The 23,050-nt window shown below is 42.9% G+C and overlaps 9 protein-coding genes across 9 annotated transcripts; 4 read left to right on the forward strand and 5 right to left on the reverse strand.

Moving 5' to 3' along the window:
* The first annotated feature begins 750 nt into the window (after positions 1 to 750).
* On the forward strand, positions 751 to 1,621 carry BCIN_07g02680 (hypothetical protein). Its single transcript, XM_001558615.2, has 2 exons — positions 751 to 1,247; positions 1,316 to 1,621. The coding sequence occupies exons 1-2, from the start codon at positions 1,083 to 1,085 to the stop codon at positions 1,484 to 1,486; spliced, it is 336 nt and encodes a 111-aa protein (XP_001558665.1). The 5' UTR covers positions 751 to 1,082; the 3' UTR covers positions 1,487 to 1,621.
* Positions 1,622 to 1,656: 35 nt separating this feature from the next.
* Positions 1,657 to 2,914, reverse strand: BCIN_07g02690 (hypothetical protein). Its single transcript, XM_024693940.1, has one exon. The coding sequence runs from the start codon at positions 2,816 to 2,818 to the stop codon at positions 1,685 to 1,687; it is 1,134 nt and encodes a 377-aa protein (XP_024549729.1). The 5' UTR covers positions 2,819 to 2,914; the 3' UTR covers positions 1,657 to 1,684.
* A 117-nt stretch (positions 2,915 to 3,031) lies between these two features.
* BCIN_07g02700 (hypothetical protein) lies at positions 3,032 to 4,792 on the forward strand. Its single transcript, XM_024693941.1, has 2 exons — positions 3,032 to 3,373; positions 3,431 to 4,792. The coding sequence occupies exons 1-2, from the start codon at positions 3,304 to 3,306 to the stop codon at positions 4,558 to 4,560; spliced, it is 1,200 nt and encodes a 399-aa protein (XP_024549730.1). The 5' UTR covers positions 3,032 to 3,303; the 3' UTR covers positions 4,561 to 4,792.
* Positions 4,793 to 5,244: 452 nt separating this feature from the next.
* BCIN_07g02710 (hypothetical protein) lies at positions 5,245 to 5,715 on the reverse strand (the record flags this gene model as incomplete). Its single annotated transcript, XM_001558612.1, has 4 exons — positions 5,245 to 5,329; positions 5,432 to 5,514; positions 5,578 to 5,632; positions 5,705 to 5,715. 4 exons carry the CDS (start codon positions 5,713 to 5,715, stop codon positions 5,245 to 5,247), a joined length of 234 nt encoding a protein of 77 aa, XP_001558662.1.
* A 1,033-nt stretch (positions 5,716 to 6,748) lies between these two features.
* BCIN_07g02720 (hypothetical protein) lies at positions 6,749 to 9,656 on the forward strand. Its single transcript, XM_024693942.1, has 4 exons — positions 6,749 to 7,386; positions 7,456 to 7,971; positions 8,026 to 8,253; positions 8,327 to 9,656. Exons 1-4 carry the CDS (start codon positions 6,907 to 6,909, stop codon positions 9,476 to 9,478), a joined length of 2,376 nt encoding a protein of 791 aa, XP_024549731.1. The 5' UTR covers positions 6,749 to 6,906; the 3' UTR covers positions 9,479 to 9,656.
* Positions 9,657 to 9,965: 309 nt separating this feature from the next.
* BCIN_07g02730 (hypothetical protein) lies at positions 9,966 to 13,576 on the reverse strand. The gene is made up of 8 exons (XM_024693943.1): positions 12,809 to 13,576; positions 12,291 to 12,758; positions 12,139 to 12,238; positions 12,065 to 12,093; positions 10,941 to 12,015; positions 10,795 to 10,887; positions 10,473 to 10,666; positions 9,966 to 10,411 (listed from the first exon to the last, which is right to left on the reverse strand). Exons 1-8 carry the CDS (start codon positions 12,969 to 12,971, stop codon positions 10,182 to 10,184), a joined length of 2,352 nt encoding a protein of 783 aa, XP_024549732.1. The 5' UTR covers positions 12,972 to 13,576; the 3' UTR covers positions 9,966 to 10,181.
* Positions 13,577 to 14,433: 857 nt separating this feature from the next.
* Positions 14,434 to 15,713, reverse strand: BCIN_07g02740 (hypothetical protein). Its single transcript, XM_001558609.2, has one exon. The coding sequence runs from the start codon at positions 15,646 to 15,648 to the stop codon at positions 14,527 to 14,529; it is 1,122 nt and encodes a 373-aa protein (XP_001558659.1). The 5' UTR covers positions 15,649 to 15,713; the 3' UTR covers positions 14,434 to 14,526.
* Positions 15,714 to 18,910: 3,197 nt separating this feature from the next.
* On the reverse strand, positions 18,911 to 21,646 carry BCIN_07g02750 (hypothetical protein). Its single transcript, XM_001558607.2, has 5 exons — positions 21,409 to 21,646; positions 20,846 to 21,358; positions 20,073 to 20,786; positions 19,426 to 20,010; positions 18,911 to 19,333 (listed from the first exon to the last, which is right to left on the reverse strand). The coding sequence occupies exons 1-5, from the start codon at positions 21,517 to 21,519 to the stop codon at positions 19,139 to 19,141; spliced, it is 2,118 nt and encodes a 705-aa protein (XP_001558657.1). The 5' UTR covers positions 21,520 to 21,646; the 3' UTR covers positions 18,911 to 19,138.
* A 92-nt stretch (positions 21,647 to 21,738) lies between these two features.
* BCIN_07g02760 (hypothetical protein) lies at positions 21,739 to 22,992 on the forward strand. The gene has a single exon (XM_001558606.2). The coding sequence runs from the start codon at positions 22,342 to 22,344 to the stop codon at positions 22,900 to 22,902; it is 561 nt and encodes a 186-aa protein (XP_001558656.1). The 5' UTR covers positions 21,739 to 22,341; the 3' UTR covers positions 22,903 to 22,992.
* Positions 22,993 to 23,050: the final 58 nt, after the last annotated feature.

Consider the following 23,050-nt stretch of genomic DNA (forward strand, 5'->3'; position numbering starts at 1 on the left):
GATTTACCCTCTTCCTCTCATTCTATAAACATGACAAGAGCTGTCGTTTCAGATTCGTCATGACCAAACAACTACTGGCTTTCGAAGTAGCTGATTCATTGTCCTCGTCCCGACTCAACTTAAAGCCTTCCTATATTGAGACATATATGTCGTACTCTATGCGAGAAATTGGACATCAAGCGGACAAAAAGGTTACGTAGTACGTACGGTATAATTCCAACGTTAAAGAGTCATTTTGTGCACCGAAACGTAGTTGCAATGTTCCACGAAGATTTTAGTTTTGAAAGAACGATATTTGACGAATCTGACTTCGATCTATCAGTCTATGTAACATTAAGAAATATGCGTGACTAAAGGCTCATGCTCAACATATTTGCAAGTTTAAATAGCCTATTCTATTTGTTCTAGATGACGAGAACCAGAAGAAGAGTACAAATTGATAATAAGAGGAATGAAGACAGTCTATACCAGAGCACTTTCTCCAAGGTCACCTGATCGGTCCGATAGAAAGACTCGGCTGATGGTTTCCTATCATTTTGACACCTCTCATGACCAACAAGTGTGAGCACTGGCTCTTTAGACTTAACAATATCGTAGTATTGGTGGCTAGAAATTGGTGGCTAGAAATTGGTGGCTAGAAATTGGTGGCTAGAACTAACTACCGTGGATGAAAAGTTTGTTTCCAGAACAAAATTGCGAGAAGCAGTTATATAAATAACGACCGGTTGTAACCTTAGACACACATTTCTTGATCAAATCTTCCTCGTAGCGACGATTGTGTGAAACTTAGCTCTTACCTATCGACGCGAGATTAAAGAATACCAAACCAATGATTCCGATCACAGTTTTAGACACATCCTGTGCACTGCCATGGATAAGTCGATATTGCTTCTGGAGTGAAGAATGCAAAGAGAATCATCTGATTTCGCGACATTATTATTCTGCCCACAAAGCGGTCAAGCACCCCTCCTGGATAGTATCATTATCCTCAAAATTCAGCCCCTCAAAGTCTCATAACTTGTAACAAACATACACGATCCTCTTCTCCGAAATTTTCAGAAAATCTCCGAAAATCACTCAAAATGGCGCCTCCATCTCAACTCGCCATAGCTACATCATCCGTTGCTCGTCTAGTTAAGGAAGAAGCTTCGTACCACAAAGAGTTGATCTCTCAACAAGCACGATTAAAGAAGCTAGAGGAAGCTACCGAAGAAGATGAGAACAGAGAATATTCGTTGAAGCAGGAGGTTAGTACTTATCTCTTTGTGTTTTTCTACTGTTATGATTTGATGACCAAAGACTAATAATTAATTAGCGCGCCGCAATCGAAGAAACCAAAGCAGTATTCCCACCACTTCGAGAACGACTTGGAAACGCTATACTTAAGTTGGAGGACTTAGTTCAAAGAGGTGGTGATGAGGCAGAAGAGCAAAAGGCAAATGAGGTTATCGCTAAAGCAAAGGAGGCTATTGCTGCTGGAAACTAAGGACTGGATGACGAAATCATGATTCACGATGAATATACCCGATTTTGCGAAGAATTTATGCATGATGTGTGAGGATGAAGTTTACGAAATGCTCAGTTTACAGCGCAAGATAATACAAATTCATTGAGGGTATCATTCTGATTGGGTATGGTACATTCTATTGTACATAGTGTTGGAAGTATTATTGATTAAGAATACCTACGTGGTATCCATCTTATCACCAACTTCTCCCTCATCTATTGATCCTTCTTCTGGTTCATTAATCGTGACTCTTGGTGTTCCTCCTTGTGTTGAGTTCATCCCATCCGCCATAGGTGTGTCGGCTGAATTATCCATGTCCACTTGTCTAGCACTTACATCTGTCATTGCAAAATCTTCCCCTTCTCCCTCTTCCCCTCTACGTTTACGACTTCTAGCCCTTTCTGACCTTGTTGGAGATGCTATTCGACTTGTTGATCTACCTCTTGAGCCAGACCTTGATCCAGATCTTGAGCCGGGTCTTGAGCCGGATCTTGATATCGAACCAGAAGGTAGAGGTTTGGGTTTAAGTGTATCTCTCTCTGGACTTCCTTGTCTTGGTGTTGCATCGTCACTTGTGCTATTTCGTCTTTGGGGAGTCGGTCCATCACCATCACCATCTCCAACCTCGCCATCTTCTTCCCCTCCGTCCATTCCTTCTCGTCTTTCAACCTCTTCCTTCTCATCTCTAATCAACCTTCTCAATTGCATTCCTTCTTCAACAATTCTACCAAACTGTTCTCTCCTCTCTTTCCACGTTTCGCCATATGTTCTGCTTTCTCTTTCTAACTCCTTGCACTCGTCTTCCAATTTCCTCAAATTTATTTCTTGATCCTTTCGCGGTCGCAATAACATATTATTTGTAATCTTCTCAGCCAATTCGTCAAACTTCTTCCTCTGTTCCAATGTGGTCTTCGCTTCTTCCAATTGAATTCTTAACTGCGCAGTATTATCTCTCACCGCTTGTGCTGTTTCCAAAATATGTTCCTTGTCGGCCTTATACCTCTCGCGTTCGCGTTCGTTACTGTTGCGAAGGAATTGAATGCGCGCGAGACTGCTGTCAAAAGCTGCGAAATCGAGTAGTACATCTTCGCGCAATTGACGACGCTCATCAAGAATCTTTTGATGATCAGCTTCCCCAATCTCTTCGTTGGTATCTAATGGTGGTGTAGGAAGTTTGCTAGGTGTAGTGACGAATCCAGGAGTGAGTAGACGTTTCGTGATACGCTTGAAAGGTTTTTCTTCGACATTAAGAAGACGAGATTTGTGTAGTTCATCCTCCTCTCTTTGATCTAATAGTTGATAGGAAGCCATATTGACGGTATGGATTTGTTGATGATTGTCTGTTGGTCGTGATATTGATGCGGAACATTTGAAAGCTAAGAATAGTTCTACGAATTTACTACGGCCGCTAGCGCACCACAGTACATATCTAGTCCGGGGTTCCAGATGCTAGTGATGGTGACCCACTTCACTCAGTGCGGGCTTCATAATCTATAAATTCCCCCAAACTTCTTCTTTGTTCATGATGAAGCATACCATTCACCAATTTTCAGATTTCTACAACAATTTTAATTCATTTTACTTTCAGGAAAGGAATGTAAATTCGCGAACTTCTCTTTACATTTCCGCCATTCGAAAAATCCAATTTAATCACATTGAATCCTCCTTTATATCACGAAACGTCTAATCTGTCAACCTCTCGAACGGTCAGCCTCTCCAACATTAGGTACCTCTAGAGATCCTTGAGGACTCCTTGAAAATATCATAGATCCCTACCTTTAACCCGAGACGAAATCATGGAAGAACATACCGGTGTCAAGTCCCTGTACAGTCTTTGTAAAGCAACCTGTTTGAGGAATATCAAAGGTAGGCTTTATATGTTACTTTATTATCATTTCAGCATCAATCGCTAACATCTTCAAGACTTGTATGATATTGGAATCACATCATACCAAGTAGCCTACCCTATCCTCAAGACCATCACCAACCCCGAACAACTTCATATAATCGAGCAAAGATCTCCACATATAAAGGGTGAAACTGCCGAGCTCTGGAAAGCATTCATCGTTCGCGACATTCCTAAATGGCAAACAAAGAACTATGTGCCAAGGGACCCAACCAAATGGGCCCAAGTGTACAAAAAATACAAAACCGAGCATGATGAGGAAGTTGCTAGCGCTCAAGCCATTCTGATGAATTCAATGAATGCATTGAAGCAACACAAACAAGATCATGTTAGCAGATTTGTTGATCTCAAACGTTTACCGAAAATCCCACGGGATTATGGAATGCGAGCACACAATGGAGGTGTTCCTTTGACCAAGGGAAGGGCGCTTCAAAATGCTGGACCTAGTTCCTTAACTTGGGGTGGAGGTAGTAGAACAAAGATAACGGATGGTGCAAGTGTACTCACGAAAGCGCGTCGAGAAGCTAAGGAAATGAGTCAAAGAAGCAAACTCAATACCCTATCCAGTGGATTAAGACACGGACAAGTACAACGGGCCCCTGCTGGAATGTCTCAAGAATACAAAATTGCCAACCAACCTGCATTAAAGATTTTGACGAGACACAGGCCATCGGGTGCCAGAAGTCGCGATGCCCTCGGCGGACCATCCACTGGACCCTCCCTTGAGGACCGAGAAAAGAGATTACGCGATGCGATGAGTGGTAGAAAGCCAGGTTCGAGTTCTTCGAAGGAGCCCATGAGTGGAACTTCAGCCGGAACCCCGACCTTGCTAGATGATGATATGTTCGGTGATGACGCGGATGATGCAGATGATCTTTTTGATGAGTATAAAGAGACAGAACCGGCTCATAAATCGGCGACTCGGCCACCACCATCTCGCAAGATTATGAAATCAGTTGCACCATCAACTCGCATTCGTTCTTCCTCCCCACCAAACAAAGCAACATCAAGACCATCCGCGCCATCTTCTCGCACGAGTTCAGCACCATCGTCTCGACCAGCAACACCTGGAGCTACGATGCCCGCTCGTAGACGACCGGCTCCTGTCGATATCTTCAATCGTGGACCTAAGAAACCCAGAAGATAGATAGCCAAAATTCTTTGTATATTTTAGTCTCACATATCGGGGTTTGGATTGGGAAGTGCAACTTTAGAACAGGGGTATTTGCTATCAGCGAGGCGTTTTTGAGGGTCAAATTATGTCATGGGCATGGATAACGATATATTTTATTACACACTGAAAGGGCTTCTAGAATAATGGGATTTTGGGGACTGAATTATTGGGTTGTTAGAATTGAGTGGAGTCTGTAGTTGTTCCATGTACTTAGTATACATGAGCAGCATTGTAAATGATAATTATCCATACATAAACCCTTTTCATCACAAATGAGCATTGTCACATGAATGAAAGAATCCCAAATTGCGTGTTTATGAAGAGTTTATTATTGAGATGTGCGCGGTCTATCGAAAATCTAATCCCATATCAGACAGCCAAAATCGAATTCATGCACGCACGCAGAAAATCGCCCATTGTATGATATTCGGAATTTTGCGTCATCCATCAATGAAATGCTCAATCATCTGCCCGTCAACGTAATCTCATTGTATCGCATCGCATCGCATCGCATTGTATCGTATCGTGAAGAGGGAAAAAAAGAGACGTAACCAATGAAAACTTGCTCGAATGCGTAAAAGTGGTGAAGGAGGTGCGGGGTATTTCGGAAGGCAGCAACGCAATCGAAAATTGAGAGGAAAAAGACACGAGAGAGTTTTAAATGCCACCGCGAAGAGCGAGAACTAAATGTAATGTCGCTCCGGGTTCGAGATCGTAGTCTTGTACTAGCTTGTCGTCGGCCCTGGGGGGAGGTGTTAGTTTGTGGGTTGAGGATGGAGGGGAGGGGAGACGTAGGGCAAGAAAGGGAAGGGAAGGGGATAGAGTGAAATGGCACTGGACGTACATTTGCTTGCCGCCGTAAATTAAACGCTGTTGAACGGGTGGAATGCCTTCTTTCTCCTCGACCTTTTCCTTAACTCTCTCGATCTGTGGTGGGAATGTTAGCTGGCGTTGTAAAGGCTCGATGCGAGGTTATTGCGACAGACGTACCTTGTTGTCAGCCTCTACGTCGAGTTCGATTTCCTTGCCAGTGAGAGTTCGGACTCTGCGAATGATTAGTATGGAAGCTTCGCAAGTATAGAGGGGGGGGACAATAGCTTGATATGACATTACATACTTGATAAGCATTTTTGCGGGAGTGAAAGTTGATCACTTCTGGAGAGGATATTCTTGGTAGGGATGGTTTCCAATGTTCACAAATGGGAACTTGGTGTTGTAAGGTTGGTTAAATCTTTCGAGACCTAAGCCGTGTCTGAGAAACTTTTGTTCTTTAAATAGGTCGAAAGAGCTCAAGGAGAATGTTGAAGATCTTCGTGGTGAGACTTCAATTGGCGGAGGTGTAATAATCAATCTGAATTGAGGATGAGCAGGTGGTGGGGTGGGAGGTGGAAGAGATGCAGTGATTGGAGGCTGGCTGCTCTCTTTAGTATAATTGGAACCCATCTTGATGCAGTATCGATGGGGGTGGTTCGGATTATTGTTGTTCCTAAACAGAGTTTCTCCGAGGATATCCCAGCCATGCGATCCCATGCCATTTGATTTTGATAGTCTAAGCTTAACTCTCACGTGTTTTCTATCACTCAGATGAATCTTGCCTTGACATTTCCTCATCCTCATCATGTCACGTCATAAACACAAATTCATATCAAACTGTGAATGATTGTCAAAAGGAGAATCAAGTTGCAGTTCTCTTATCACTCACTTCAGCATTATGTCCTATCATTTGTTGAGATCCTCAAAGGCACTAAAAATTGCATCTTTGTTAAGAGTTAACAGTGTTTTCCAGCGTATCAAATCTCAGCACCTAGATTCTATATCCAATGGATCAGAAGAAATCATTGATATCAAGTTGGCTCTGCGAAGTCTACCAGAAGATGCTTTGGTTTTCATAGTTGAAATTCCTTAGACCTCTCAGACCAAGTTCTTTGAAAAAGACATCTTGCTTATGTAGATATCAGGCAATAGAGTTTCATGTCATTGATATCGTGAAATATTCATTGCCAGAGGAGTGTTAATGACTCGGTCTTATTTCAAAATACTTTAACTCAAGTAAAGCAGCCCTAAAGTCCTCAATTTCCTTTCATACTTGAGAAAAAAAGATTGCTACTCTCGTACCATTGCCCCGGGGCTGTCCGTCCTCCTTCAAGGCCAATCCTTCAAAGGAAATTTTTATCGTGAACTAGTTCTCTTTGTTGTTGTGTTAACTTTTCAGAATGTGTAACAAAGAATTTTTATCTTGTATGTCCAGGAAACTAAATTATCAATTCACAAGAAATTTGCACTCCTTTTAAATCTTCAACATTCTCAAATTTGCCAATAATGGCAACACTAAAATTTGGACAAGCGACAAGCACAATTTTTAATGTTAGTCGGACCAAATATGGAGAGGATAAAGTTTATGTCCATCCAGATGGTTCTAGCTCTACAGCTAGCGGGTGGTCTCCCACAGGCTTTCTGCACCTTAGTGGCAATTTACAAAGAATGGAAGAGGAGAAGCTCATCGAGGAATTCCAAAGAAAGAAAATCGGCGAATTCACGGTACGGGAGCTTGTCGATTTTGACGTAGTCAGTGGTAGAGTTTTGGAAGAAGCGGATCTTGAATCAATCCCAATTCATCCCATATTTGCAGTAAATATGTGGGAGAAACTTGGGCAAAGACAACGGGATTGGGCTCTACAGACGCCTGAAGAGATGGGAGATGGTCATTTCATCATGGATAATCCTTATGTGTTGAATGCGATGATGCCAGTTCTCACATTAGCAAGCGCATTTCTTTCTAGAATGCATACTGTACCATTTGTATATTCCCTCTTCCACCTCTTGATTAGGTAGATCTTGTGAAGTTAATTTATTGACTTGTTTTCTTAGGTGGATGCATTGTTCTTAGGACCTCGAGAACCGATGGATCCTTCAACTTCAACACTTACGATTCCCCGCGGCCTTTATACATTCTGGCGCAGAGATGAAAAAACCAGAACGGTAAATGATTCTCAAGAATGCCTGGAGGTTGTTACTAGTTTTTTAAAATATTTACACGGAAAAATAAAATGGGGGTTTGCCTCGGGCTATTATATGCCATGGGATGAAGCCCCTAGCAAGGAAAATTGCCATGGTGTCACCTTCATAGCAAAGGATAGTGATGACAAAGAAACCATTTGGATATTTTTGGACCTGAAGCTTCTAGATTTACTATTGAGGAACGACTTGACCTCTGCAGAGAAAGCCGGTACCCAATATTCCTTAGCAATTACCATGATTCATGAGTTAACACATGCGATGGGGTTTAACTTTCATCACGATCCTGACCTTGAGGGGCTCTATGGGTACGAACCATATTTTGAGGATTCACCTCAGTGCGAATTAGGGTTTGAAATGGAAAATAGTGTGATTTATACAAAATGAGATAATTGTTGAGGATATTTGGCTAATTAATATCAGGTTTTTGGTGGTATCATCGAGCCAGTCTTCAAGCCACCTGCAGCTCCGCTTGCATATAGGATGGTTTCCAGTTATCCCTCTTGGTCTCACTTAAAAGTGCGAACTCTGGAAACATTTGTTATGGATCAAGCTGCGAAATACAATGATCTGTCATATGTTTACTTTGTCCCGATTCAGACTTTCGAGGATATAAGAAAATTGAGTTTTTGGGATACTGCTATTCGGCAAGTAAGTTCTACTAGCTACGTCCGCTCTCAAAACCGAACAGATTCTAGACTATACTAACTTTTACAACTTGAAGTTTGGCTTTTCAGCTATTCATGCTCGGTCAATAAGACATGGGTGGGCAGGTCGATATGTGGCTTTCTGGGATCTTGCTGATCATTACAATGCCCCCCAAGCGGGGCTTCTAAAATCAGGTAGAATTAAGGATCACGAACAGAAACAGGCAGCTAGGATTAAAGAATTAGCCGATGTGGTCGCGGTATACAATTCAACACAACTTTCACCTCTAAGAAAAGCAGCCTCCAAATTTATAGACGATATAATGGCAAGTGCATCAAAAGAAGAAAGATTCTATGACTTCACCCAGGAGCAAGAAGAAAAGCTCACCGCAATACGTGAAGTTTGCATTGAGCTGCATCAACCATCAAATGCTGCGGGCGCAGATCAACGTGATAAAACAGCTTTACTGCTTCTCACAAAGCTCGAGGAAGCAACAATGGCCCACAAAGAAACTTTCAATCTTCTAGAAGCCTCGGAAGCATTCAAAAATACGATATTTCGAGATCGTCGCGCAACGATTTTTCGTTGGAATATTGGTACTCGTAGATTACTTAATGATTTACTTACCGGATTGAGCGCAAAATCAAGCCAAGATGGGAAGTCAATTGCCATTCTTGATCAACTCGGCCAGCTCCTTGCCCAGCTCGAAGGGGTACGGTTGAAAATATTTCCTCCATTACCTACTTGGACACTTGGACATGAATACAAGCCCGAGGGAGCCGAAGAATTGAAAAAATGGCCCAAGGATTTCTTTGCAGAAGAACTTGCAGAACTGGAATTCATGTGTGATCTCTTCGCTGCAGCGATGGAATCCAATCCGACTAAATGCTATAATTTGGCAGAAAAAAGGGTAACTGATAATCAAGGCCCGTCGTCGATGTCATTTTATTGTCGCTTTTTGTGCACGAATAAGGCAGTGGTGTGTAGGGATGACTGGATGGAGAAGGACTGGGAAGAGAGGAATCAAGTGGTGGAGCAGAAGTTGCAATGGTTGAAAATTATGAGGGAGGGATGTACGGAGTTGTGGAGGGGTACGTTTGAGGGGTGGATGTTGTGGTATGAGGCGAAGAGGAAGAAGAAGGATGATGAGAAGGCGTCTGATGAGGCGGTGGAGCTCTTGAGGCAGAATTCGGAGATGGAGAGGAAGAAGAGGAGACAAAGGTTTTAGGGGGAGGGGGAAAGGAGGAAGGGTGGGTGGATTTCATTCAAATCGGGGTTTATATTAGTTTTTGAAGATTGTGGGATTGAAAAATGGTGTGGGATATTTATTTTGTATGTACAGAACTTTGCTACTGTGATTAATTGTAATTGATTTCGGTTCTTGAAATATCTTTTTCTCGATTGCATTCGTCCACTTGATTCACTTTTCTGTGTCTGCTTATTAATCTCAAGATAAATCATTACAGTTGAATACAATTATTAGCCACACTACGACCTTTTGTTTTCAATCCCCTCCCCTTTTTTTTTTACATTCATTTGGCGAGCTCTATGCATAATTTCACTAGCTACATTAGTTTTATCGCATTTCATCAGATTGCATTCGAATTTCTTAATGTAGGATTACTTTCCAATGCTTCCGAAGATGGTGAATTTGAATGAAATTAGTTATATGGATTCATAATTACTTGTTGTTGATTGAAATGTGGATTTTTATTTGTGTGTAGGGTATATTGACCTTCATGTTTTTGAAGATTTGAGTACTAGCGAGAATGTAGCGTATTCACCACCGATTCAATTATCGCACAGAAGCTAACAACAATATATACAGAGAATTCCCACTACATTTATTCATTTTCCATCCCCCACGCCTCTTCCCCATCTTCATCTCCATCACCACTACCATCTTCGCCCTCTTTCCTCCAACTAACAAACTAACTAACAAACCTCACCACGTTCGCCCCATAAACATTCGCGTTCGCCGTATAAGCTGCCACGCTGTTCCCATCCATATCAATCATACTTTCCACGCCCAGCGTATTCAATCCATACACATACACCGAGGAACCAGAATATGATTCCGACGCGGAACCGCCTTCGTCGATCCCGAAAATTTGCGTTTGGCAGTTGCTGTTGTAGGTTGTGGTAGTGTGGTTGGAACATGCTGGAGGGGAGGGGAGGGGATGTTAGTTGGAGATAGGAAGGGGGATGGGGGGGAAACTTACTAAGACTATAATCGTTAAAGAAACTGTAAAAACCAGCGCCGTAGACGAGAATGTTTTTGGAATCTAATATGCGGAGTCCCCATGCGTCGTAACATGTAGAAGATTTGCCGGCGCAGAAAGTGGAGAAGTCGGGGTCGTTGAGGGTGGTGATTGGGGGGAAGGGCGAGGTTGCTTGGGGGACGGGTTGGTAGTAGCTTTTTGGAGGTTAGGGCGGGAGTAGAGTGGAAAGGATATTAGAAGATATGAATGAGTGGAGGTGGGCGAGTGATGGGAAAGTGAGAGGGGTATTGAAAGATGGTATGAAAATGGAGAGAACACTTACGGGGTTTCAGTTTGGATATATCCCATAAATACATTTTGAGTATTCGCGAATTGGTATTGGTAAAGTGCGTGATGTTCCACAGCCGTTCCAATCCTACATGATTTTCAGTTCTTCCGCAAGAAATGAAAGGGGTAGGAAATACATACAACCAAAAGTTTCCAGTAGTACTCTCAACCGACAATCCCCTTCCACTATAAATAGAAATTTGAGTATCAATCACATCATCAATATCATGATCTGCAGTCCACAACCATACATTTTCCATATACAATCCACTCGCAAGATTAGTAATCTGCATACTCATAAACGCGGCAATACAATTAGTATTCGGTTGAGTACCTGTAGTAGGACATTGAGCAACCTGTAAATTACTACCATCAAACCCACCAATTCGGGTATGAACATCCCATACTCCTGAAGGCGTGGTAGATGGAGATGCGAGATTCCACTGGATGAGTGTTGCCCCCGCTGTGGCGCCTTGCGTCGATACAATCATATCGGACCATTCTACAATCCCGGTTTCGCCACTCGTGGAGCCGATCCGCACGACTGGTTGAGGAGCAGCCATATTGGCGAAGAAAGATCCAGATCCCATTATCACGGGATAAGTTTCTCCAACAATACGAGCACCTGCTGGAATAGAAATTGTGGTGGTTACTTTGTAAATACCAGAATCAAAGTATACCACTTTCCCTGCAGCAGTTGCAGAAGTGATGATTGCTTGAATAGCAGCTGAATCATCTGTTACTCCATCGCCCTTAGCTCCGGCTGTACGAACGCTGGCAAATTGAGTGGCTGCAAGAGTGTTGTATTGAGGTTTAGATCGAGTATAGTATTTTGTAGCACTGAGCAATGATGCTGGACGAGGGAAAGCAGATGTTGCACCTTGAGTTGAAGTGGGGCCTGCAGGGCTATAGGCGTTTCCTTGTACCCAAGCAGCGACTGTTATGGAACCAGTGCTTCCTGCTAAAGATGCACCATTGGCACCTTCGACAGCGGTTGGTACATTAGTGAAAACTACATTTTCGATGGCTAGACTTCCACCAGTAAGAGGAAGTGATGTACTGCTTCGAGCAGTAAGAATACCGATAGGAGTATTAGAGAAAGTGCTGTCGATGACAGTCACTGATCCAACTTGTTGTGCTGTAGAACCACCATCAGACATATCAAGACCTATGGCACAGTTGTTGATCGATAAACCCATATATGTCCATCCCCAATCTAAAGATTATCAGTACAATAATTAGAAAGGAAATAGAAAGGAAATTACCCCAAAGTTGATATATGGCGGTGCCGCAGCTACGATGGTTAGTTTGATAGTATTTCTGAAAGCGAGATTCTTACTTATTAAATGTTAAATTTCGCGAGGTAAATTGCTGCGATCCAACACTCATACCATATTGGCCACCATTGAATATGAGATCATTCATATACCCACCAGAACCTATAGTGCGTTGTTAGTGTTATCCATTATAGAACTAAATATAGGTACCTACCATTCTCTATGAAAACTCCTTGATGCAAAGTACCACTCGCTTTATTGAGATTGAAAACCATATTCTGAAGACTGGTTGCTTGAGATGTTGGCCAATGAATACCTCGTGCCAAAGAAGTAGCTGGAATGCTTGTAGTATCAATGATGAAATTTCGCACTTGACGATAAAACACATTCGTAGTTCCATAATCCGGTACAGATGATCCATAAGGGTCTGCATCAATAAGTGCTATACCTACAAAGCCAGCAGTGGCCTTGATGGTTGGTAAAGCATTTGGATTTCCAATCAATTGGGTCATGTAGTATGGAAGAATGGGAGATGAGATCAAGTAAGTTCCAGCAGGAAAGTACACCACAGCTGGGGAGTTAGTGGCAGATGCACATCCAACTCCTGGAACCCCTTCGACGCAGCGAGATCCATACGCAATTGCAGCATTTATTGCAGCTGTATCATCGGTGACACCGTTGCCTTGGCCATTAGTCAGTGATTTGGTTTCTAAAGATGCTACCAGTATATACCTGTGGCTCCAAAGTCCTTTACGTTTCTGAACACTTGATATGCGGTTCCTTGGGGATTATAAGGAGCGACTCCCTGATGGGCAATTGTCTCATACCAATAGGCTTGACCGAGACATGAAGAAATGAGACCAAGAATGATCCAAAATGAAGGGAAGAAAATCATATTCAAAGATGGTATATACAAAAGGAGTGATGGTTGTGCAAGAAAATTGGATGTAGCGAAGTAGCAGATGAAGCCTTTATATAAGAAGAATATTGATACTATGAGCACCTAGGTATAATCCATCATCTGGTTGATTGCACGGAAACACATAAAACGGTTGATACCAACATACTCTGTCCACCCCTGGATCATTACTTCGAAGGCTGCAACTGCCAGCACAAGGTCCATTCAATACATGGGCACATGTAGCAATAGTAAACAAAATTTTAAGATCTCCTGAGCATAATGACAAGGGGGATCTAGCTACCGGAGATGAAGTATGGAAGATCGTGGGGTAAAAAAAGAGATTGATGGAAGAAACCTAGGAAAATAGAAGGCACATGTCTCCATGAATTGATACTCTGATCCGGTAACGTTTCATTATCTGCAACTTTCATCCATTTTTTATATCCAGAGCTCACTACTAGTTTGATGCCTGCCTTGCAGAGGAAATGAAATGAAAAGATCGACAGTGAACAAGCAGTAGAACTCAGGAGAATGGGTTCGTTGGGGAACAGTAATCTGAATCTAATCTTCAGCTCTTCCTCAACACGGCACTCGACCTCAAAAATGAAGGTTACATTGGCCATCTGGTGATAGTAGTACAAGGCATGTATCACCCTAGGCTTCTCGGCGCATGATCAGTCAAGATGATTGGATCAACAAGACCTCCATAAAACTCCCAGAGACCTGTTCTACCCAGGTATGTGAGTAGTATACCTGTTTAGGGGGTATGTCGGGACTTGCGTTGTGGATATCATGAGATGAGATGAGATGGGGTGAGATGGGATAAAATAGGACGAAAGTTTTTCCGGCTCAAGGAACATTCGAATCGCCAACTCTCATTTGCGGGGTAAAGGGGGGGTAAAAGAGCCTTGTTGAAAATCTCGGGCCTTTTCAAACCGCATTTTCTGTACCTGCGCCTTCATGTCACGGTTGGGATTTCCGAAATTCGATCTGCCTCAATGACACCTGCCGAAAAAGCTTAGCTAAAAGCCAGCGTCGCATTTTTCGGAGAATAATAGCTTTTCTGAACCAACGACACCGCGTTACGCGCAAGCTCGAATTGCGCCACAACTGAAAGGCGGACAAAGACACATGATCGAATTGAAATTGCTTCAAAAGAAGGTTGTGCCTAGGTATTCCTTTCCGTCAAAGGGAACTTTTGCAAGACATTTTGCAAGGCTCACTGAAGCCGCGGATGTCTATCATGCATTTAGAAACATGTGTAAAGGGAAAGATTGCTAATTTGCTATACCTCCCATGTTGATGGATGAGCATTGCCTCGGGAGTCCAACGTTCAATGTTCAATGTTCGAAGTTTCGACTTGGTAGTTAAAGTTATCACATGGACGATGTATGGATGGAATTATAAGCACATGCTAAGGTTTCAGACGCGTACACGCTAATCTATATCTAGAGAGTGACACGGATCACATTTTCATTTTCTCTATGATTTCCTGGATTTCTACAAAAATTCATACCCAACTGACAAAAATGAGATAAATTAATGGTAATCAGATAAAAACCCTCGAAAATTCTCCCAGTGCCATTATCGCCATAGCCTGACCATAGGGCATACTTGTCCTGTCAATATCAATATAATGCTGCAAGGTATGTCCCATCGCTGTCCCAAAACTGACATCCAGCAATTCTCCTTGATCATTGACTTTTCCCAACACAGCTTTTATGGCTTTAATCGCACAATTCTGATATTCCTCTCCTACTATGTATCGCATTCGTAATGCCTTCAATATACCATATGCAAACCCAGCTGTAGCAGAGCTTTCAACATAAGATCCTGCGTCTGCAGGTTGATCCAGAAGTGTACGCCACAATCCATCATCTTCTTGATATTGAACCAATGCTCGACACTGCGCTTCCAAAGTATCGATGAGATGGATACGAAACGAATCATTGGGCGGCAAATCGAGCAATTCCAACATTTCTGGAATGACAATTGTTAACCAAGAATTGCCTCTTGCCCACAATGCCTTTGCAAAATTATGTCCTCCATCTGCAAAAGTCCAGCCATGGAAGAATAATCCCGTCTTGGTGTCGAATAGATATTTGATATGGAGGAGAAACTGCCTTTTTGCTTCCTCCACATAATGAGGTCGGTTTAAGACTTTCCCAATCTTCGCTAATGGAAGAACCGTCATCATTAGTGTATCGTCCCACAATTCTTGAGCGTTGGTTGAGTTGTATGTCATGTGTGACATTCCACCATATTTTGTTCGTGGAAGCTCATACATTGCCCATTCTGCCCAGTTCTCCAGCCATGGCAAGAACTTATTGACCCTTTTCTCTTCATACACGTATGCAAGCGTTAACATCGCGGCCACTGTGTTGATATTTTTCGTAGTTCCCCCTTCATCAAAGCGGTTTTGAAACCATTTTTCGATAATCTCTAAGGATTCTGGGGAACCGGTGAGGCAGTGATCTTTCCACAGACCATAAAGTCCAACACCATGTGTCCACTCCCACCCTTGCCATCCTTTAGTATCTATGACTCTGCCGTCTTCTAACTTCAATAGAAATTCTCCAGATTCATCCTTGATATGAACCATCTGAAAAATCAAGGAGTCGATGGCCTTTCGAACATCGCTCGAGGCAACATTGTACAGTGCTTGCGGCATTTTTGTCTTGATTGTATTGAAATCAATGGGGTTTGAATTTCTCTGGACTTGACAGTTCTCACTCCATCCACTCATGATATATCTATCTACTCTTGAGACCCGGTAGGATTTCTGCCGAACCCCGAACCGTCATCCCTTGGCAACCCCCCGCGTTTATCCTTACTAGTCTTTCACGTGATATTTACTACTGCTGCTTTACGCAATGGAAACCACATCTGTTTGTTGCTTCTTGATTCATCCGATGATTGAATTGAATTCAGTACAAGCCTGGCTCTTCATATCATGCATATACAGTCTTAACACAGAATACCCAATGCATGTTGTTGTTACTGCTCAATGAAGTTCAGGTTATAATTCCCGAGCTTTTCTCGACTCGATATTGATGTGATTCTCCTGCAAGCTCCCCAGATATTCCCGCGAAATCATTCCAATTCGTCCCGGCAGCCGTATCAGTGTCATATCTTTTACCTAATCGAAAAGATAGAATGTTTGCTTGACTGTCGGTATGGAAGGCGCGCTTTTCTGCCACAGATACCCGTCGGGTCGGAGCCGCCTACGAAGGTGATTTGACGGAATAAAGCATTATTTGTTGAATATCTTTGATGTCCAATCAGATATTTTTCCATTTAAAGGCACATTGAAGCTTACGGCGTGTCTTCAACACTCGTACCGAGAGTAGAAAAAGAAAAAGATGTAGCAATTCAGGTGTCATGCCAAGGGTTTCACGGGAAGCAGCATTAGGAACTATACAGTGACTCACAAGTCTATCCTCGCGCTGTTGTGATTTGCAATCTCTCTTGTGGTAGAAGTGTCTATTGTGTTCAAAGAGCATGATCTTTCCAACTATTGTCATAATCCGACGCGATCACGATGTCCCAGCTACATCCAAACGTCCAGTCAGCAGATGAGATGAAAAGTCTCCAAATAGAGGAGTTAGTCATCAAGGTTCGAGAGCTGTTGCATCCTTTAAAAAGAAGGTGTATATCACAATCCTCTCTTGGTTGACTCCCCAATCTAAAAGACTACGCTTTTAGTGAAAGCCATCAAGGAATTCTGCGATGGATATGGCGATGATATGAGCGGATGTTTGTCGAAACTTCCAAACTCATCTAATACAGAAAGGGAGTTTATCTGCATTCCTATTGACCAATAATTGGTATTGCCGTCCCTGAATGGTTGGTCGACGAGCGCATTAGAAAAATTAGAAAGGGACTTGGAGCATGAGAATCTTAATTTGATTTGACTATAACTTTCGTGGTATACACGATCGATTGCTATACACCTTAGGTGAGCTAACGGCCACGAGCCACAAAATCGTACTATATACCATTTCACTTGATACTCCTTTTTTTCTTAGTAAGAAAGTCACTAAGTGAAATCACACATAGAGAGCTTGTGGTACACGTCTATCGCGATCAGCAGACCAGTTTGATCCCCGAAATCCACCATCCTTTCTGAGATGGAAGTTCTCCTGTTACCAGTTTCCAATTTCCAATTTCCAATTTCGAGAAATGGACACATTCAGAGATTTCTGAATGCCATGATTAGCGAGAAAGCTGAAGCGGAGGCCAATGCAGAAAGGTGGAAAGAGAAATGCGACACTAAACATGAAGGGATGATTTGGCACTTAAGTATATCGAACACACTGGTTAAAGACGTTACTGCACAGCGACTTATGCTTATACATAAGAAGGAGGCCTCAAAGGTGCATACTTCACAGTTATGCGAAGGGAACCAAGGCGGGACAATGGGAATTCAAACGGCAAGACAACTTGTCGGCCGAAAAATAGCTCTCCAGGATACCGAACACAATCAGCTAGATGTGTTCACGGCTATCGAACGAGCTCACCTTCATCAAATTCAATCAATTCGTGATACTGAGTATAATCGGGGGTTGAAATATAGTCAAAGCACTCATGACGACGAGGGAGGGTCACAGGTCTTGAGCAGTCATGTGGCAAGAGTTACCAAGCTCACCAAGTCAAGATAAAAAACCAAACCTGCACAAGAAAATTGAGACAAACTCTACAGAGCTTGAAATCAATGCACCTGATCGGCCCGAACATCCTCCTGTTCAATTAACTCCCGTTCCTAGACTTTTCAAGTCTTTCAATGTGGAATACGAGCTAGGGCCATTGCCTCAATCTCCCGGCTGCAAAATTATCCCTTCCAGATTGTCAGTCTTTAATCATACATTTCAGGGCGTAGCATAGAGGTGTGGTAAAAATTTCCGCCATTAGCATGTACGGGAAATGATGTTTCGTGCTGTAAACTATACCAACTACCGATCTTGAGTGTGTTTGCGGCACAGCGCCTGCATGCTGCCAGTGCAAACCCGTATAATATAGAATGTAGATAGATGCGCAATGCCGTACAGCAAGGCCTTGCCTGCGGCGCAGGAAAAAAGTATTAGCCTAAATAGCCACGTGGTGTGCTAGATGTGCCAACCGTTGATTGACGGGGTGGCTTTTTTCATCCCTGTCACCACCCGTTGTGACCACTGGCTGCAGTGGCCATCTGCCTATTTGCATCTCGTATCTATATTATAATTATCTTATCCCTATCCACGCGGAGGAACAAACACTTACTATCAACACTCGAAAGACGCCTCGTCTATCACCTCGCCTTTCAAATCAGCATGGCTCCCCCCTACGAACTCATTTACTAAACAGGCGTTCCAAACCGCAGTGAGCATTTCCGACCCTTCCTCAAGGAAGCTGGCGTCCAGTACAAAAACACTCAGTCGCTATCTTTCCTTGCCTTTACAACACTCGGTCTTCTTGGTAATAAAGTTCACAATACATACCATTCTATTGCTACAATACTACTCTAAGAAGATTAAAAGGAGGAGAGCAAAAATCGCAGCAAGGAATAAATCCAAAACTACTTCCCTAATATTCTTACATATCGGTAGATGGTGTTGAAGAATAAGGAGTATGGAATAGGCCTATAGTTTTTAAAAGATATATTTATATACGCTGATTTGGTATTATTTCATATACATTTTTGTTCTGTTTTTTTTTAATAATAAACCCTATCTCGAAATCCCTACTTGTATACTACATAACTATTATATCCTTTGATTTAATTAATCAATTATTACAAACTCTCAATACCACCCATTATGAATTCCCTAAAGCAATGAAATAAGTTAAAGAAGTTGGCAAATATAATATTATATTCAAATTATACAAAGACATCCAAGACTCAATCAAATATTGGTAAATACCTTGTTAGTAACAAAAGACAAAAGTATTAGAGTTGGGGTATCTACTAGTACTACGATAATGATTATATAGTTGCTGAGTAGCCTTTTTTGATATGAGGTATGGCGAGTCATATAAAAAATACCGTTATAATACCTAATAGAGCATAAAAAAATAAATAAGAAAAATAACCCCAAATCAATCTACTCAAACTACTTAACATTCAATCTATACTCCAGTATCCCATCTCTATTCCTGCTTCATTCCATGTTCATCCCATCTCTCTATAATTTACTCTCTCTCTTTCCTTCTCTACTCTTCCCCCCTTCTTCCTCTCCCATAACGAGCTCTTCAACCTTCGCAAACCGATAGAAGAATTGCAAACTCTCTGGATTGAGCAGAGTGCCACTTGGTTTAATGATTTTGCCCGAGACGATTTGCTTGACGGGCAGTTCGACTTTCTTCAAATTTACTGTTGTCTAGAAGTGTAGATAGGAAATTAGTTTTGTGTGAGAGAGTAAGAGTGAGAGGACGAGATTCTTTCAGGCGTGAGGAGATACGATAAACTTACAGGAATATCTGGGGCTTCGAAAATCCATCTCGGAACATGTCTTTTACTCAATTCCCTTCCGATTATCTCTTTTACTTTTTCTCTCAACCTCTCATTAAATTTCTCGCCCTCTCTCATCACTAGAAACAGCATTACCCTCTCATCCTCATCCATTTCTCTCTTCTGCCCCACGCATAAACTCTCCTGAACTTCCTTTCCAAAATACTTTTCAATAATACTGTATATCTCCGCGCTGCCAAAACGAACACCACTAGGATTCAAGACACCATCAGCTCGACCGTGGAAATGCAAGTTATGAGTTACGGGGTGAATGGATACGAAATCACCGTGGGTCCAGACGTGGGTATATTTGGAAAAATAGGAAGAGTGGTACAAGGAACCGTTAGGGTCGCGGAAGAAGAAGGCGGGGATGTTGGGGAAAGCGTGGGGAGCGACTAGTTCACCGGGTGTGCCGTGCTCAACTGGAACGCCTTGTCCGCTTTCGATGAGAGCATCGTAAACTGCGATAGGTGTGCCTAAGCTAGGACCTTGAGTCCCTCCAACATAAACTGGAGTCAGGGGATTCCCTTGACCAAAGCATCCTGCCTTTTGAATTATCATCATCAGCGGGCTCATAACCAACACACCTGGAATACGAGACAACTCACAATGTCCGTTCCTCCCGAGATATTAGCCAGATGCACCTTTTCTGGAAACCCCACACCGTAAAACCATTCAAAGATTTGATCCGATAATACCATACCCGTACTTGTCACCGTATGCAAACTTGAAAGATCCGTCACATCTTTCGGCACAATCCCATTTTTCTGCATTTCTGCCATCCACCTTGGAGATGTCCCAAAGTGCGTAACTTTCAAATCGCCAAGAAGTTTTACAAAGGTAGTGAGATCGGGCTGAAAGGGACTTCCATCATAGAGAACTAGACGACATCCGGTGAGTAGATTAGAGATGGAGCTGAAGTACATTATCCATCCGGTTGTTGTGTATTGAAGGACGGTACAATGGGGACCGGCTTCTAGATGGAGGATTCCTTCTTTAGCTGCGCTGAGAACTGCGCCACCAATGGAATGGACAATGCATTTTGGTGTTCCAGTGGTGCCAGATGAATATGCAATGAAGAAAGGATCGTGGAAGGCTGTTTTTGCGAAAGTGAGAGTCTGAGATGTAGATTTTGAGAGGTAAGTAGATAGACTTTGAGTACGAGGGATGCCGGTAGTATCTGAGGGTGTTTGGAATCTAGGCATAGAAACCATTCCTCTGAACTCTTTAATATCTTTCATTCCATGCACGATTGCGACCATCTTCTCGCGAAGATCAACTGTCTTGCCATTATAAACTGTCCAATCGTCCATGAAAATGTACTGTTGTATCAATGTTAATTTTCCACGTCACATGCTTCATCTAGAAATCCCAAGCATACCTTTGGCTCAACCTGTAAAGCCCGTTGCAAAACACCCTGAACTCCCATATCCGTCGAACTACTACTAAACAAGCCACCAAGCGATGCTACCGCCAGAAAAACCTTCAAAGTATCAAAAGAATTACTAGCCACAACCACCACTCTATCGCCCATCCCGACACCATGTTCCTTCATAGCACTAGCTAATTCCGCTACCTCTTTCCTCAATTTCCCCCAACTAATATCACGTATTTCTGTTCCTCCTTCTCGAACCTCAGTCAAAGCAATCTTATCATCTTCTTTCCCAATTGTACTTCTCTGAGATGAAGCATGACCGGGTACTCGCGAATACAAGATATTTTCGGCAAAATTCATATATACGCCCGAGAACCAACGGGGTATAGAATCTATAGGGGCACTCTCATCAACGACGGTAGTGTATGAGCCGCTGTAAATGAGATTGAGGTATTGGAAAGTTTGGTCCCAGAACTGAGCTCGGTGGGTGGTGGAATATTGCCAGAGATCCCAGAAGTTCTGGAGGTGTCAATTAGTATATCAGATAGAAAAAAGGGAGCTCAAATTACGTCGATCTGAAGATGGTGTTTTTGATTGATCTCCTGCATCAGTTTATACATAGCTGTGCTTTGGGGGCTGGGATGCTCCCAAAGCTTTCTGGGGAGACTCAAGGCACTCATGTTTGTGTATAATTTCTTGAAACTCTGACGAGACGATGAAATCAAAGATTGGATATGGAACCAATTGATGTTATGAGGAGACGATATGCCCAGGAATGAGCTTTTGAAAGCTAGGAAGGCTAGTTTCTATATATATAGCTACTGATGATCGCGAACACGTGTGTGGAGATCTTCCCCAGATTGTGCCGAATTGCGGGACGTGGGGGTAAGGTTAAGGTTGGCCTATTACCGCGGCATCCATCTGCTTCTGGATGCACAAAACAGACATAAGTGATGGGTTGGAACGAGCAATGTTTTGATTCAAAGCTGCTGATATTTGACACAGCAATGACTAAAGCTCCAAAGGGCAACAAAGCCAAAACCACACCGCCAAAATACCTACCCCTCCTTATCCAACAAGAACAATACTTTGATCCTATCCAACACTCCCAATATTCACGAGATTATCCAGAAAAGAAAAACCCATCGCAGATACTAATAACTATCGCTAATCGGCATTGCTCCAACCCCCCAATCTCCACTTCCCCCTGCGGACATTAACAGAAGCAGCATCGGCATCTCCAAGACTCCACCCCGAACAATAACCTTACCCATCCTCTAAATATCTGTCCTCACATCATTTTGCGGAATGCCACTATCCGACAAAGGAGGAGTACAAAGCCCGCCCCGTCAATTTGATGAGCATGAATACAAGCTTGAGCTTCTTCCTCCAAGCTCTAATTTTCCAACTCTAAATATCAAATATCGATAAAACTACCACTCAACGACCCTCCCGCTAACGAACCCAATCCCTCAATTTCCGCCCCCTCCCCCCGCCGCAAAATGTCCCGCTACTGGCCTCACCCCCCCTACGCCTCGGACCAACCTCACTCCGCGCCCATCCTCTGGATCCACATCCTCACTCGCGGACCCCCCACCGCCGCATTACTCACGCCCTTCGTATCCGGCAGTGCACTTATGTATCGCAAACTCCCGTTACCCAGCTCTCTACTTCCGCGCTCACAGCCTTTATCTTTTCCCTCTCAACTTCTCAATCTCCGCTCTATGGGTACCAACACCCTGGGCGTTACTTTTCTATTCACTCTCGCAACTATTGCCCGTATGTACGGACGCACAGAGATCGAGTATCAAGATCGTAGTTGGCGTCTCCTTGAAAATAAAGGACAGATGGAATCTGATGATTGGATGTATGGGGGCATGATAGTTGGTGCTCTTTGGAAGTTTAAACCTGGGTATCTGGTGGATTGGAGGGTGAGAATTGGGAGTATCAGTGCAGGGAGCGCAATAGGGGTTCTGGGATATTTAGGTTGGAGGTATGGAGTCAAGGGTGGGAAATGGGATGAAGATGAAAGGAATGAGAGGACTGAGAATTCGAATTTATGATTTACGATTTAGAGTTTCCGGCTACATGGTACATTGGTTTAGGAGTTCGGCGGAAAAGTACTTAAATATCACTGACTTTTTATTATCCGAGGTTCGGGTATAATACTGCAACCCCTTGAAGTGACCAACACCCAATGTAAATGTATAT

Source organism: Botrytis cinerea, chromosome 7, assembly GCF_000143535.2.
Source record: "Botrytis cinerea B05.10 chromosome 7, complete sequence".
Lineage (NCBI taxonomy): Eukaryota > Fungi > Ascomycota > Leotiomycetes > Helotiales > Sclerotiniaceae > Botrytis > Botrytis cinerea.